This window comes from Theobroma umbraticum, unplaced genomic scaffold (genome assembly GCF_002168275.2).
Source record: "Theobroma umbraticum cultivar Fairchild unplaced genomic scaffold, ASM216827v3 scaffold_204.0, whole genome shotgun sequence".
Lineage (NCBI taxonomy): Eukaryota > Viridiplantae > Streptophyta > Magnoliopsida > Malvales > Malvaceae > Theobroma > Theobroma umbraticum.
In genome coordinates, this window is record NW_018397267.1 from 5,056,862 (window position 1) to 5,073,074 (window position 16,213).

General features: G+C 38.5%; 3 protein-coding genes across 4 annotated transcripts; 2 read left to right on the forward strand and 1 right to left on the reverse strand.

Annotated features, from left to right (window-relative positions):
* Nucleotides 1-1,262: 1,262 nt before the first annotated feature.
* Nucleotides 1,263-7,453, forward strand: LOC110424661 (ABC transporter B family member 19-like). Of its 2 annotated transcripts, XM_089784805.1 has the most exons (10): nucleotides 1,263-2,118; nucleotides 2,302-2,615; nucleotides 2,791-2,845; nucleotides 2,929-3,104; nucleotides 3,261-3,425; nucleotides 3,697-3,992; nucleotides 4,241-4,557; nucleotides 4,669-4,892; nucleotides 5,028-6,956; nucleotides 7,106-7,453. In XM_089784805.1, the coding sequence occupies exons 1-10, from the start codon at nucleotides 1,263-1,265 to the stop codon at nucleotides 7,451-7,453; spliced, it is 4,680 nt and encodes a 1,559-aa protein (XP_089640931.1). The 2 variants fall into 2 exon arrangements, with proteins under 2 accessions (XP_089640931.1, XP_021294953.1); XM_021439278.1 differs by having other exon boundaries at nucleotides 1,263-2,615.
* Nucleotides 7,454-8,509: 1,056 nt separating this feature from the next.
* Nucleotides 8,510-11,234, forward strand: LOC110424200 (protein CORTICAL MICROTUBULE DISORDERING 1). Its single transcript, XM_021438728.1, has 4 exons — nucleotides 8,510-9,476; nucleotides 9,682-9,918; nucleotides 10,203-10,294; nucleotides 10,417-11,234. Exons 1-4 carry the CDS (start codon nucleotides 8,838-8,840, stop codon nucleotides 11,021-11,023), a joined length of 1,575 nt encoding a protein of 524 aa, XP_021294403.1. The 5' UTR covers nucleotides 8,510-8,837; the 3' UTR covers nucleotides 11,024-11,234.
* Nucleotides 11,235-11,807: 573 nt separating this feature from the next.
* Nucleotides 11,808-15,341, reverse strand: LOC110423786 (2-oxoglutarate-dependent dioxygenase family protein). Its single transcript, XM_021438150.2, has 4 exons — nucleotides 15,013-15,341; nucleotides 13,894-14,562; nucleotides 13,387-13,731; nucleotides 11,808-12,962 (listed from the first exon to the last, which is right to left on the reverse strand). The coding sequence occupies exons 1-4, from the start codon at nucleotides 15,106-15,108 to the stop codon at nucleotides 12,687-12,689; spliced, it is 1,386 nt and encodes a 461-aa protein (XP_021293825.1). The 5' UTR covers nucleotides 15,109-15,341; the 3' UTR covers nucleotides 11,808-12,686.
* Nucleotides 15,342-16,213: the final 872 nt, after the last annotated feature.

Here is a 16,213-nt window from a genome sequence, read left to right on the forward strand (position 1 = left end):
AAAATGTGATGATCTTATGACACATTAATGAGTGTTCAATAAATTGATTTCATTAATATCAAATTTAATTAATCATTGAATTTTAATATATTTTTGAGATTTATTATCGATAACTTTTTTACATCATAGATAACGAAAATTAATAATATTTTTAAAAAATAATATTGATATGTGCCTTGAAATCTTTCCCTGTGTTTTATCAAAGAATTTATAGGAACCTTTGCTCCTTCAGCGTGGCCTTCGTCAAACTGCAAAGTTTAGTAGAAAATGCCGGACATGCGCTTGAAGTGCATGTACCTCTCAGAATCTCAGATTATCAATATGGTAGTCTGGTCAACAAAACCATCTGTTCTTTATTGAATTTGATTTAGTTCATGACAAATGGAGAAGCCTCGTTCCTGAGAGTGAAATTGGACACTGCATCAGCTAGGCAGAGACCTGGTCAGTGTTTGCTATATTTTTCATTCGCATCTTCTCCCACGGCATTAAAATTTAGAATGACCAAAGTCTTTGTCCAGAAAATGATTTCTGACATGAAAAAATTGTCTTCAAAATGCCAAAGTTTGAAATTAATGATTAATTGTTGGATTGGAATTGAATGGCACCTTTCCATGTCCAAGTTTGAAGCAGGTTAAGTAAACCAAAACCTATAGCCTTTAGATTTTTTAAGGAATACAACCTTAATTTGTATTGCATGCCGGCCTGGCCTGGTCTGGCAGGGGTAGATCAGAAGCCACTATGAGAGGAGAATCCTTGTATATTTTTCATCTTTATAGCTTTTCTGATAGATAGATGTTATTAATGCAATTCAATTGTATTCATTATTTTTACATATATGTTGCGATTCTTAAAAGGACAAAATCTGCCAACGATAATTGGCATGACCTTTGAATACTTAACCGGTCGGGGTCGGCTGCCTTTTGTCACTGTGGCTGTACTCAAGTAAGCTACGCTCTTCTCTTCGTCTTGAGTGATATATGCGAGGAGTTTAACAAATGAAACCCTTAAAAGAACCCAATTTAGTCAACTTTGAATCGGAGCAACCACTTGATCATGATAAAAAGACAAGCGGAATATGCAAAGTTCGTTGACTCCTAGGACACACCACTCTCTTTGGACAGCTCTTCCTCAAGATGAACTTTGTTTCGTTTCATGTTGTCTATACTATTCTACGCCTCGTTCTTCTTTCAACTCCTTTTCCTAACACGCTTTCATTTTCCATTTTCCAATAGTCCATCAGACCCTTATCTTCGATCTCTCCCATGGCTGATTCCTCTTTTGAAATCGACTACTCCTCCTCCCTAAACTACCACCACCAACGCCATAACACGCCTGCTTCACACTATGCCTCTAGTTCTTTCACGCCACTCCACTCTCCACGAATGTCCCGCACCACTCCACGGAGGCTCCAACACCGCACTCCTGCTACGCCTTTTGCCACAGATGATGACATGTCATGGCAAAGTGACGTTTCATGGCAGTTTGAGCCTTCAGGTTGGCGTGACAACTGCAATTTGGGGGCAGCCCTTAGTCCTTGGGCTGCCTCCAGCACTTCATCATCAAACAGTCAGGCATTTCGACGATGTTCGGCTAGTGAATATTATCTTTCCCGCACCTCTGGAGGGTTTAGGAGCTTTGCAAATTCGTACTATGAGTTTTCTGGTCACGGAGCTGTGCCTTCCGGGAGGCTTGAACTTCAAAGCTATGTTGCTAGAGATAATGACAGTTCATCACATCTCCATTTGGGAGATCATAGTAAGTCTCATCACAAGCTTTCAAGGCTGGCTACTATTAAAGAAGGGAGTAGTAGAAATGGTGCTAGTCCTTTGGCTGACGAGAATGAGCTTAGCACCATTGATTATGACACTCTCGAAGATGTTGAGAGACAAATATGCCTATTAGAGACTGATCCTAACCGTCATACAAATGCCGGTTCACCTTGGTTTACAGTTTCACAGGCCTATGTGGATGATGAGGACGATGTTTCTCTTGGAGGGCATCATTATGGTCATGGACTATCACCTCAGGGTAGAAATGGCCATGGTGGGAGGCACAAGGTGGACAATGATCTTGATCTAGTAATGCAGCATGAGCTTCACGGTCATGGGCAATCAACTAGTCATCATGATGGTGGTGATCATCGGTATGATGACCTTGGCCTGTCATTGGATTTCAGTGAAGATGATAATGCAGAGCATGGTTATGGTCATGGCTTATCACGTCATGGTGTTCACAGTGGCCTAAGTGGGCATCATCAAATGAGGCACAAGTTGGAAGGTCTCGATCATAAGTTGAATCAAGGGCACCATGGTCATGACACTTGGCAATCAGCAAGACATGAGTCTGATGACTTTGTTCGGGCACCAGATATCAACGAAGATGACAATGATGAGGAGGAAGAGGATGCAGAACCACCAAGGCCAGTTGGATTGTTAAAATTGTTCAAGTATTCAACAAAATGGGATATAGTACTTGTGATTTTGGGTTGTTTAGGAGCCCTAATAAACGGGGGTTCACTTCCCTGGTATTCTTACCTTTTTGGTGATTTTGTTAATAAGATTGCTACAGAATCATCAAAAGGTGACAAAATCCAGATGATGAAGGATGTAGAGAAGGTAAGAATTCAAACAAGAATTCTTATATTATTTATATGCAATTTTCCTCATTCACTTTCTCATGATAGTATTGTTGGTCAACAACTGTTAAAAACTGATCTGTAACAATCAAGTATGATCAAAGATATAATTAATATAGAAACTATTGCTTTTTTGTTTCGTCTAATTTTTTCAGATATGTATACTTATGTCTGGCTTGGCTGCAATAGTGGTGGTTGGAGCATACTTAGGTAATGGCAACATAAACCATTACAACTTCTCTTCTTTGTATCTGCATAAGCATTAGAAATGATCTTTCATCAATAAATGACAGAAATTACCTGCTGGAGGCTAGTTGGAGAACGATCAGCTCAACGAATTAGAACCAAGTACTTGAGAGCAGTTTTGAGACAGGACATAAGCTTTTTTGACACAGAAGTCAGCACGGGTGACATTATGCACGGTATTTCAAGTGATGTTGCTCAAATCCAGGAAGTGATGGGAGAGAAGGTTAAGGCTTGATTTAATTTGCATCCCAATTGCTCTTTGGGTTCTGCCTATTTTCCGCAAGTGTGTTTCATTTGTCTGTAGACCTGGAAAATTCTGACTTTGCCTTGCACTAGCAACTAGCACTGACAATGTGTTCACTTGAATTATAATTTGCAGATGGCACATTTCATTCACCATGTATTCACCTTTATAAGCGGATATACAGTTGGGTTTTTGCAGTCATGGAAAGTGTCGTTAGTAGTTTTTTCTGTTACCCCACTAATGATGTTCTGTGGTATTGCTTATAAGGCTGTTTATGGTGGTCTCACGGCCAAGGAAGAGGTAAGAAATATCACAGTTACTGGAAATGTTTACAGTGTCAGCATGTTAATCTTACTGTTTTTTTTTTTTTTGAAAGATGGTTTTTATTAATGATGAGTTGGAATGCTGTGGGGAGTCTTCAACGTTGAGATTTGGAGACTCCTGTTGGCATGGAAGCTATCATAAGAAGAGCCTGTTCTGAACAATTACAAAAGGAGCAGTTGCTCAAGGAGCACTTAATAATCTTACTGTTTTAGTAAACATTTTAAGTGTTCATATCTTTAAACTACAGGCTTCTTATAGGAGAGCTGGTACCATTGCAGAGCAAGCAATAACTTCAATTAGAACTGTATTTTCTTTTGTTGCTGAGGATAATTTGGCTGCAAGATATGCTAAATTATTGGCAAAGTCAGTTCCTCTTGGGGCAAAGATTGGGTTTGCTAAGGGTGCAGGAATGGGGGTCATTTATTTGGTCACATATTCAACATGGGCATTGGCTTTTTGGTATGGTTCAATCTTGGTTGCTAGAAAAGAGATCTCTGGCGGTGCAGCAGTTGCTTGCTTCTTTGGTGTCAATGTGGGGGGAAGGTAATGAGCTCGTCATTTCTTTCCATTGAGCACACGTATGCCTGCATATGTTAGTGCACATTGTTAAAAAAAAATCTCCTTACACAGCTTTTTTTTTTTTTGAAAGTTCTCCTTACACATAGTTAAAACAAATTGAACAAGATGAATATTTGCCTGCAAAGCATTCTGATTCCAACATGTTTCCCTTCGAGTATTTCATTCTTTCCAAACACGAGAATTAACAGAAGGTTTGTCCTGATCCTTTTCAGGGGCTTGGCATTATCACTTACATATTTTGCTCAATTTGCTCAAGGCACTGTAGCTGCAGGTCGGGTATTTGATATTATGGACAGGGTTCCGGAGATAGATCCTTATGACCCTGAAGGAAGAACATTGTCAAGTGTTCGAGGAAGGATAGAGTTTAAAGGTGTCAATTTTGCTTATCCATCTCGTCCTGATATTACAGTTCTCAGCTCTCTCAATCTAGTTATTCGATCATCAAAGACTCTTGCATTGGTTGGAGCCAGTGGAGGAGGCAAGTCCACCATCTTTGCTCTCATTGAGAGGTTCTATGATCCTGACAAGGGTAGGCTCATTAATTAGCTCATTCTGATAGTTTAATTGAGTTTAACTATGTGAGCTTGGTATAAGCATTGTCTATGTAGTTCCTAACCTGGCTCGGTCTTTTAACTGGTAGGAGCCATCACCTTGGATGGTCATGATTTAAGGACACTACAAGTGAAGTGGCTAAGAAGACAGATTGGTATGGTTGGGCAGGAGCCAGTTCTCTTTGCCACCACAATATTGGAAAATGTAATGATGGGCAAGGAGAATGCCACTAAGAAAGAAGCTGTTGCTGCTTGTGTTGCTGCCAATGCCCACAGCTTCATCTATGACCTTCCACTAGGATACGATACTCAGGTCAAAAACCAAAACCTCAGCATCCATATAAACGAACTTTTTTATGCACACTCAACACAGATATAAAACGAATATTTACTAACATGATTTTCACACAAGTTATGTCCTGAGTTTCGGCCTGAAAATAACTTGCAGGTTGGAGCTAAGGGAACTCAGTTATCAGGTGGTCAAAAACAGCGAATTGCTCTAGCTCGTGCGTTGATTAAAGATCCTAGAATCCTACTCTTGGATGAGCCTACTAGTGCCCTGGATCCCGAATCTGAGGCAGTTGTTCAACAAGCCATTGACAAGATTTCTAAGGGCAGAACAACAATTGTCATTGCTCATAGGTTAGCAACAGTAAGAAATGCCAACACAATTGTTGTTCTTGATCAAGGCTCAGTTATTGAGACTGGTAATCATCGTCAGCTAATGGAACGATCAGGGGCCTATTATAAACTTGTCAAGCTTGCTTCTGAAGCACTTTCAAATCCAACACTGAATGAGAAAAATACTCAAAAGGGCATTGCGTTTTCCACATATGAGAAATCAGCCTATGAAGCATCAAGATCACCTTATGCGTACGAAATTTCGAGTTCAAAGTACATAAAGTCCATCCAAGAAGCTAACCAAGTAGAAGAGGAAATACAACAAAGGCTACAGCCTGGAGAATTTCAAATTTCAGAGGTTTGGACTCTACAAAGACCAGAGCTCATCACGCTTTTACTAGGTTTCCTGTTGGGTATCCATGCTGGCGCTATTCTCTCCATATTTCCGTTTCTTTTAGGCCTAGCTCTTCAAGCTTACTTTGATGACAGCACATCAGAATTGAAGAGAGAAGTTGCGAAACTCTCCTTAGCTCTCGTTGGCCTAGGCTTTGGGTGTATAATTGCCATGACTGGACAACAAGGTTTCTGTGGTTGGGCTGGAACAAAGCTCACAATAAGGGTGAGAGACCTCTTATTTCGCTCGATACTAAAACAAGAACCTGGTTGGTTTGATTTTGAAGACAATTCTACAGGAATCCTTGTTTCAAGACTTTCTGTTGATTGTCTCAGCTTTCGAGCAGTTCTCGGGGATCGTTACTCAGTCTTGTTGATGGGTGTCAGTTCAGCTGCTGTGGGACTGGGCGTCTCTTTTTGCTACGGATGGAGATTAACCCTCTTGGCTGCTGCTCTTACTCCTTTCACCCTTGGTGCAAGCTACTTGAATTTGATTATAAATGTCGGACCAAGGTTAGATAACAGCTCTTATGCCAAAGCTAGCAACATTGCTTCTGGTGCAGTTTCAAATATAAGGACAGTGACAACATTTTCTGCTCAAGAAGAGATAGTTAAATCCTTTGATAAAGCTTTATCGGAGCCTAGGAAACAATCAGTGAAGAGGTCACAAATTCTAGGCCTAACACTTGGTTTATCTCAAGGTGCAATGTACGTTGCTTATACCTTGACGCTTTGGTTTGGTGCCTACCTTGTAAAACAAGGCAAGACAGATTTTGGTGATGTATATATAATCTTTCTCATTCTTGTGCTAAGCTCATTTTCAGTTGGACAACTAGCTGGGCTTGCACCTGATACTACCATGGCTCCGACAGCAATTCCTGCTGTTTTTGATATCATTAATCGTAGGCCATTGATTGGTAACTTTCGAGACAAAGGTAGAAAAATTGAACGCTCCAAGCCATTGGATATCGAATTGAAAATGGTCACATTTGCTTATCCATCTAGGCCTGAAGTGATCGTGTTAAGGGACTTTTGTTTAAAGGTCAAGGATGGTAGCATGGTGGCATTGGTAGGTCCAAGTGGGTCAGGAAAATCAACAGTGATATGGTTGGTACAAAGATTTTATGATCCAAATGAAGGGAAGGTACTGATGGGGGGCATAGATTTGGTGGATATCAATTTGAAATGGCTAAGGAAACAAATAGCTTTGGTGGGTCAGGAGCCTGCTCTCTTTGCTGGAAGCATAAGGGAGAACATCGCTTTTGGGAACCCAAATGCCACATGGGGTGAGATTGAAGACGCTGCAAAGGAAGCTTACATCCACAAATTTATTAGTGGTCTCCCTCAAGGCTATGAAACTCAGGTATTTAGTTCCAATTTACCCATTTAGTCTTATTCCAAGTTAGGATTTGTTTATACCTACGTCAGAATTGCTTATTCTTCAACACAGAAATTGGACAAATGAATGCACCAACACTTGACTTGCAAATAATTCCCCTTTTCTTGCTCTAGGTCGGGGAGAGTGGGGTCCAGCTATCCGGCGGTCAAAAACAAAGGATTGCAATAGCAAGGGCCATACTGAAGCAGTCAAGGGTGCTGCTTCTAGATGAAGCAAGCAGCGCTTTGGACTTGGAATCAGAGAAGCATGTCCAAGATGCACTAAAGAGGGTTTCCAAGCAGGCCACAACAATTATAATAGCCCACAGGCTTTCTACTATTAGGGAAGCCAATATGATAGCTGTTGTCAAAGATGGTGCGGTTGTGGAGTGTGGCAGCCATGATGCACTTTTGGCATCCCATCTTGATGGTGAGTATGCTAGCTTGGTCCGGGCTGAAAGAGAAGCCAACGCCTTTTCTTGAGCCTTTTGATGGATTTGGATATGTGATGCTACTTTAGAATTTAGCCCATTAATAGTCCATCTAAGAGCAAATCTTGGTGTGGGGTGGTCATCTCTGTTTTACACATCAACAATTAGATTCTAAAGGAAAAACTCTTACTGCTTTGATTAGCGTATCCATCAGTAACATAATTTGCAAGTAATCAGTGAGTTGGTTTGTGGATTAAAAGGGGCAAAAGGAGAAAGAATGCGTCACTTATACACTTCTCATTACCCTAAATGGCATTAAAGGCTCAAGGGTTGTAATAACGACATGGATTATATTTAGAATTTGGTTAAATGGCCCCCTCCAAGCTCTACCTATCAACAGGTGCACACCTAAAGTTAGAAGAAGTAATCCCTATGTACTAATGTAAAGAGAAAGCTACTCCAAACTTAAGAAAGCCCCCTACCCAACCATAGAAAAGGGTTAAAAAAAAGGCACAACATAAGGGAGCTACAGAGACCTCATGATACATAGTTACAAGTAGAGGGAAAAGTGCCTTATTGGAGCAATCAAGTAATAGCTTTTGTAGATTTTTGGAGGATGGAAATTTAAGGAGTGCTTTTCAAGCAAAATCTTTGGTAACAAATGTTAAAAAAATGTGAAGGAAAAGATGAGTCTATGATTATCGTAGTGATTTGCAATTTTGAATATAAGCGTGGGTGGTCTTAATCAAGTGATCAGAAGTCTTAATGTGAACCTACTTTTAATTATGCAACGTCCAAGGATATAATTTTTGGCATGCAAATTAAGAAGAAGAGGACGTTTGGAATACCCTCACCTGCCGTTTAAAACTCCGTTCCTTCTACTTCTAAAAGGAAATGCGACCATGAACTGACCCACGTCAAGTTTACCAAAGTACCCATTGGATATATAGCAGTAATGGTCAAAAGAACCTCTTTCTGATAGGGGCATGTCAGTCATTGCGCGTAAGAGAGAGTGAAGGCCCCCAAAGTTGAAAATTCTCACACGAAAGCATGTCTCTTGCCTTTTAAGCCAAGAGAAGTTGATGGTTACGTGCCTGGCATGCAAAGCTATAGAGAATCTTGCAAGTTTGCGACTATGGCCACTACAGCCAAAAAGGCCAATACTCTCATTTGATTGCCGAAACTGTAGCCTTACGTGAAGAAAATTTCTTTTTCCATAGAAGGACTTGTTCCATTATTCTCTTGTGCAACTTTCACCCGGTTCCTCAGGTTCTTGATTACTTGCATCAAAATTAGTAACACTAGATTTCATACAAACTGTGACAAAAATTTCTATCAGCTAACACTTTCAGAATTTGTTGGTTGATCCAATTTGGAGTACTCCGGAAAATTAATTCCAGGCTGGAGAATTCATACACTGGAAAAGAAGAAAGAGAATGGCTTCACTTACACCAGGAGTTTTATTAAAGCTTCTTCAGAGTATAAATTCCAATGTAAAAGTTCGAGGGGAATATCGATCTGTGCTCCTGCAAGTAATCAGCATTGTTCCTGCTTTAACAGGATCAGAGTTGTGGCCTAACCAAGGTTTCTTCATCAAAGTATCTGACTCCTCCCATTCAACATATGTTTCCCTGTCACAGGAAGACAATGAGTTAATCCTGAACAATAAATTGCAACTTGGTCAGTTTTTTTATGTTGAGAGAGTGGAAGCCGGAACCCCGGTTCCTGTTCTTGTTGGTGTCAGGCCAGTTCCAGGACGCAATGCGTTTATAGGCAACCCAAAGGATTTGATGCAGATGTTAGTGCCATCCGAGGGTCCAGTGGCAGTTGATAATGAAGGAAATAATGGTTCAAAAGCGAAGGAGTTGGTGGAAGCGAAAGATGAGAGCCCGAGACAGAAAATTGTCATCAAAGAGGAAAAAGCAGTTGTTGCATCAAGGTATATGCAGGGTGTTTTGCCATCAAATCCTAAAGCAAGTGGACCAGATTCAAATAGTTGTTTGAAAAGCACTGAGAATGAGAATGGGGGAGCAGGTAAAAAGGCAAAAAGCAAGCAACAGGAGCCTAAAGGTCAGGTAAGATTTTGTTTAACATACATTTTCATGTTTTAGGCCAAAAGGATAGTTCCAGGACTAGACTTCTTTTCACAGACAGTCCAGCAAGGTGACAATAAATTTATGAAGCAAACAGTTACAATCGAATGCACATAGATGGTTCCTGTCTTTACAGTTACAGTAATGAAAATACCAAGTAGCGACAATGACAAGTTCAGCATTACAGGCATGCCCGGCAACTCCTTCCCGCAGTAGGCCAGAGGTTCCATTATCAAAGCCAGAGGTTGTTGCATCTAACACCAAGGAAACTATGGTGCCTCAAAAGGGCACAACTGTAAAACGCTCTTCAGGTAAACTGGAAAACATGAACTCGAATTGTTTGCCAAACAACAAAGAAAAGAATAATTTGCCAGAAACAAATTCGTGGAACTCTCTGCCTGCCAGTCTCTTGAAGCCAGGAAAGGTATTGACCTGTTTTGAAAGAATTTTTTTTTTTAATTCTTGAAGGCATTACTTAATTCTTACATTTTCACAATCTGGATTTTCTATTGCATTTTGTTTAGCCCAATTCTTCCATTAATTTGGAGTCAAAATGATTTCTTTTAAGAAAGTTGTTTATTTTCATATTAATTTTAATTACCTGGCAAAGAAGACTTCCCTCTAGAATGAGATGTTCTAGGTTCTTGAATAAAAATTCTTTAAAAGCATAATTCTTACTATCTCATCTTTGATTATCATTTTTACAAGGGAATGCTTAGAAGAAGAAATTTAGCTTCCTTGGTTGCAGCAGATGCTCAAAGGGAGGCATCTATGGCAACAAATCTTGTCAAATGTCTTAGGTAAGTTCATTTTTTCAATCCAAAATATTTAGGGCAATATCTTGGAGCTTATTAGTCAGTACGATACAGGATCAATGCTATGTATTAACAATGATTTTTCTAACTTCCATATTTTCTTCCAGCATGTTGTCTGATCTATGCTACTCTGCCTCACCTGAGAACCCCCAGCTCTCTCTCACCAAGTTCTTCACCCTCCAAAAGCTAATTGACCAACCAAGTGTCACGACACATTTAAAAGATAAAACGCTTCAGTTATCAATTCTTCCATCTGGTCAAGACACAGAAAAGTCTAACAAAAGGAAAGGTCTAACCCGTGAAAAAAGTGCATTAAAGTCCTCAAAGCCTTCAATGCAGTTAAGTGGAGCTGAGAAGCTAGAATGGGCCAAAGGAGATGGTGCTAGAGAGATAAAAGAACTGAGGGAAATCTTGCTGCATGAAACAAGAACTTGGTTTTTGAAATTTTTAGAGGTAGCATTGGAGGTTGGGTTTCGAAGCCAGGAGAAGAAAGGAAAAAGCGCTACAGGGCGAGTGATGGAGCAGGACAACCATATAGCTGTCACATTGTCACAGCTTAAATATGCAAATGAATGGTTGGATAAACTAAGAAGCAACTTGAATTCAGATAATAATGGACTGATGGAAACTGTTGAACGGCTGAAGCAAAAAGTTTATGCTTGTTTGCTTAGCCATGTGGACTCAGCAGCCTCAGCTCTGGAGAATCGATCTTGACCGTAGTTGATTCAACATGAAATGATGATTTTACGACGTTGTTTGTGATAACTTAGAGTATTTAAGGTGATTCAGATTTTCTGGATGAATTGAGCCAAATTCAAGTATAGAAAGTTTGGCCAACCATATTTAACTTCTGGTTGTTCTGTCAACAAACTTATGAATGCAAGTCATTTGTGTATAACAATAAAGTCATTGAGGTTCACTTCGATCCACATTGTGTATTTTAACATATAAGCCTGCAGTAAATGTACAATTAAAATTTTAATTTCAAGTTTCAAGAGAATCACCTTTGTGCTGAGAGGATTGCACACTGCTTGATGTTGCATCCTTGAGCAAGCAAGCGAGAGGGACGAAGCTGAAGAACCAGGGCACATGCAAAGTTTTTGGCATTCTACTTGTTCGAACGATATAGGAATATATAAGCCCTCAAGGACCTGCTACTTGTTTGCAGCCTTGTTCTTAGTAAGGGAGAGGGTCCAAGCTGGAGAGCCAGGGCACATGCAAAATTTCTCAGATTTTTGTCTGATTGCTTTTGCATGTACACTGCTTCTCCAGCATGGCTTACCCTCTCTCCGTTTCCCATTTGTGGGTGCCAAGTTTCTGATTGGAAGGCACTGATAAAAGACCTACCTACTTGAACCTTATAGAACTAGGGAACATTGATTGAAGTAAGTCTTACAGAACTAGAACAGATTTTGGCCAATAATAATAAACCTACTAACAAAGATGGCTCAGACGACCATAGAAATTAAGCATGTTGCAGAGAATTTAACACGGGATTTTATAAGGGTTCAAGTGCAGTTAAAATGTAGGACAGTAGCCATCCAACCGAGATAATTAATTTGGCAAAGATCCGACAACCGATGATGGCAAACAACGTGTTGTTGGTGGACAAAGCGGTTGGTTTGCCCTTGTGAGTTTGCTTATTTAATAAGCTTTGATATATCGTAGTTTAAGCAAATCGAAAGCCCAAGGAATGTGGAACCAAACAGGGTTTTGGTTACGTGACCGTTGACGTTTGGCTGCCAAAACGGGGGATCAGCGCAGTGGCGTTTTCAGGCACAAATGGGGTCTACATTAAGCATTATTCCCCTGATTATGGCAGACCACCCACCGCATGTGCTGTGAAGAAGAATTCGGAATTAGGCTTGATCCCATAAAACTGGGTTCAACAGTCCTAACTAAAAAAAATGCAATTCCCCTTGAAATGTCTGGCATTAGAGTACCTTCTCCAACTCCTTCCACTGATTGGTTCTATTGTCTCCTGTAGCGACTAGTACAAGCTGAGAGTTCTAAGGAAACACAAAATCTCATCAAGCACAATTGTAGAAATTCAAAACTCTATCTTACATGCTTTTCTTGTACTAAAATTTGTAGGCTGGTGCTGGTCATGCCACTTCATATGAAATCCAAATCTATCCCGTCTATTTGAAGAGTGTCTCTTTCACTGATAAGCACAAGTTGATACAAAAGACACATAGTATATAACCTTAATCTTATCTTCTCTTTAGATTAAAAGAATCACTCACATAAAGCCCATATCTTACAGAACTATGTAATACTACTGCACGTGCAATCCATAGTATTTATCCAGCTTCACATTGAAATCAGGGGGAAAAGCCATATCGATAAAACCAGCTCCAAATGTCTATACAGGATTCTAATACTCTCTGAAAGTCAGATTTAGACGCCCTGGACGGAGATTTGTTTCGTCCATGAGAGCCCTAGGTGCAGTGTTTTGCTTAATAGCAGTCACACCATGAAAGATGTGTCTAGAGTTCCCACCAAATATCAGCACATCCCCAGATTCAAGTTCAACCTTTTCTGCTTTGTCCACATCCCTTTGGTCACCATATAAAAATTCAGCTGAATCTCCTATGGAAAAGGATACCACAGGTAATCTTTTATGTAGACTTTCTAGACTTTCATCTCGATCCTGCAAACAACACAATCTAAGTTTCAATGGTATGGATAGTAGCCAAATAGGGCTAAAATTAAATTAATCCCATTCTATAGGAAAATGGGGAAAGAAAGGATGAAGGTATCATCATATAATGGCTTGATTTCACATGCCTGCTCCCTTTTCCCGATGCTCCACACAAGATCATGCAATACATTGAGTCAGATATCCATTCTTTGATCATCAAGCTTGTGTTCAAAATGACAAATGCAGACCAATGTTTGGCCAAACAGAAGAAAAGTTATTTTGATTTCATTAAAACTGAATGAGTTGGATACAGGTTGGCAAAAAATGTTGAATAAAATCCATTGCAACAACATAAAGGGAAGAATTGCAAAGAAAAGGACTTTCTATCATGTCACATGTAGAGCAACGATGAGAACAGGTTTAAAGTTTGGACCTGATGGAGACCAAGTCGACCACTTGCTGAGTAGAAATTCACAATACATATATTTGGTGACATCCATGGGAGAATGTTTTCTACGTGGCTTGCTATAGCCTTTTGTTGTAGAAGGGCGTGTGAATCTTTTATTGCCTTTTCAACCAATAGATAGAATTCATGAGGAATACGTGGGGGAACAGCACAGTCATTTGGTCGAAGATCTCCATAATTACCTGTCTCTGGGTCCCAATTTTTACCGAGGCACATCATTTTCAATTGCAGTTTTGCCCCATCACGGTAACCTGGTTGGTAGAAACCTCCAGAACCAAAGCCAAGCTCTCGGCAAGCCTTTACAATTTTAACCTAGATGCATATGAGGGTGTAAAGTAAATTAACAGAGTCGAATACATGTTGTTTACGAATTATGACTGAACCCGGAAATATAGCAATTAGCAAGAAAATCATTCAGAAGTACATATGCAAAAAAATTGACATACAGCGATTAGCAAGCCTCATGGCCCTCACCTGATCACTTAAAGACAGATATTTCTTTAGAAGCACCATCCCAGATCTCAAAACAATTCCATTTTGGCCTTCCATTGATCGTTTGATTTCATTCCTCTTTTCTCTATTCTTTACAAGCAAAGATGGTTTCAGCATGACAGGTGTTCCAGCTTTGGACAGGCATATATCAAAAGGCTCGACCACAACCTGGCACTCAGTGTGAACAGAATCACCAAAACCTGCACTATTTTGGGGACTCATTTTTCGGTATGATTCAGATGGTTCAGACTCGTCTTGCAAGCAGGAGAAGTTCACCCTGCGAGAGAAATCATGATGCAGTAGAGATGCACAACTCTCTGTCTCCTCAACTGGTAATGGTTCAACCTGTGTTCTTCCCTCATAAGGCTGTGAGCCCTCAGAACCCAATTGACAAGACAATGAGGGAAAATCATCCTTAAGGACTGCACTTGAAGTGTCACTGGCTTCAGGAGGATCATTTTGCCATTTTAGTCCGGTGTCATCAGGAAAAGGCTTTTTTGGCTTATATCCGAAAACAGGGGCATTGTCATGCTTAGAATAACTTGACCCACTGGCCGGAGACGTCTTCTGCAAATGTCTACCTCGGCTTTGGGACATTCCATCTTCCTGATAGTAACAAGAATCTTCCCCAGAATGCCTTTCAGCTCCGACCTGGAGTTCGTAAAATAATAAACATTGAGAAAAAAAAATAATCTTATTGAACACTTCTAACCTCATAGGCATACATTAGCACCAGAAAATATAGTAAGAAATTTGGAACGTCCATAAAAATCATAATGCAGGATTTCTTAGTCAATCCAAAGGGTTTTATTATCAGCAAACCTTATAATTAGCCAAAATTGTACATTGAGAAATAATGTTTAGTCAATAATAAACGTCAATCAAATTATATATTTTCTTAAAGAAGAAAAAAGATAACGTGATAATTAACGGCAATCATAATAAATTGAATATATGTAAATAAAGATTCTCCCAAATAAGTCATCGAAGCGCCTTTCAAATATTTCCAAGAACTAAACCCTTCAAATAATAATAACGAAAACAACGTAAAAATGAACAAATGGTAAACGGTTAATGGTAAAATCAGAGACGGAAAATTACGGGGCTGCGACCGTGATCAAAATAACCTCCGCGACGCCAGGATCGGCCTCCGCGACCTGAATAGCCATTGGTACTTCGACCGCGGCCGCGATTCATGGTTGCCGGCGGATCAAACAGGGAGGAAAGGTTAGGATAATGGACGGAAATTTATCGGGTGGATTTATGTGAATTTTTTTCCTTTTAATTTTAAGTAGTAATTTTTTTATTAGAGTGAGGACGAGGACAAGCAGCAGAACTGGAGAAGAGATTTTTAAGGCCAAGAAAAGGAAAGTTAAAAGACTTCTGAGTTTTTGACCTTTTAGTTCTCCAAGATTTACAACTTTCGATGCACACTTCTCTTTAGTTCCCCTCTCAAGATATTGATTCCCAACACTTTTCTTTAGCGTGTTACAAATTAGATGTCTAATTTTCAAAGTTAATTAACTTTGTCTAAGTTTTTTTTTTAGTGTATACAATATAAATTATTTTGGAATATTATTTAAAAAATTTGTGAACTATAAAAAAAATTCCAAATTTTTTTTACTTTTTATTAATTTTTTTATTTTTATTTTAAATTAAATCTTTAAAATTAACAATTACTCTACCATATTAATCAAAATTATATTTTTTTGTATTATATAAAATTGACATGCCATATTAATATATTTTAATATATACATATCTAACATGATAGTATTATCGTATAATATTTTTAATTTTTACATCAATATCATATGAATATAAAAATGACGATCAGATACTTAATTATTAATTATAAAAATTTATTTAATTTAAAATAAAATATAAAAATTTAATTAAATATAATAAAAATAAAAAATTATTTTAATTTTTTAAAAATAATTTAAAAGGTTTTTAAAATATAACATCAATTATTAAATTAAAATTTTTTTTATTTAGAGAAGAGATATTCAAATCAAGTCTTTTGAAAACAATTATTAAGTTAAATATTCAAATATTGATAAAATTTTTTATATTTAATAATAATTAAAAATAAACATTTAAATTTATCAAAATTAATACATTGTATATATATATATATATTTTTAGAATTGAGAGAAGAGAGATTTAAACTTTTTCTTAAAGTAAAGAAATTATACACTAACTTATAAATTAAATACTGAAATACAATTATATCAATTAATACATTACATTTGAACGTTATACTTTTCAAAATTACCAACGAAAAATGGATGTCTTGTAT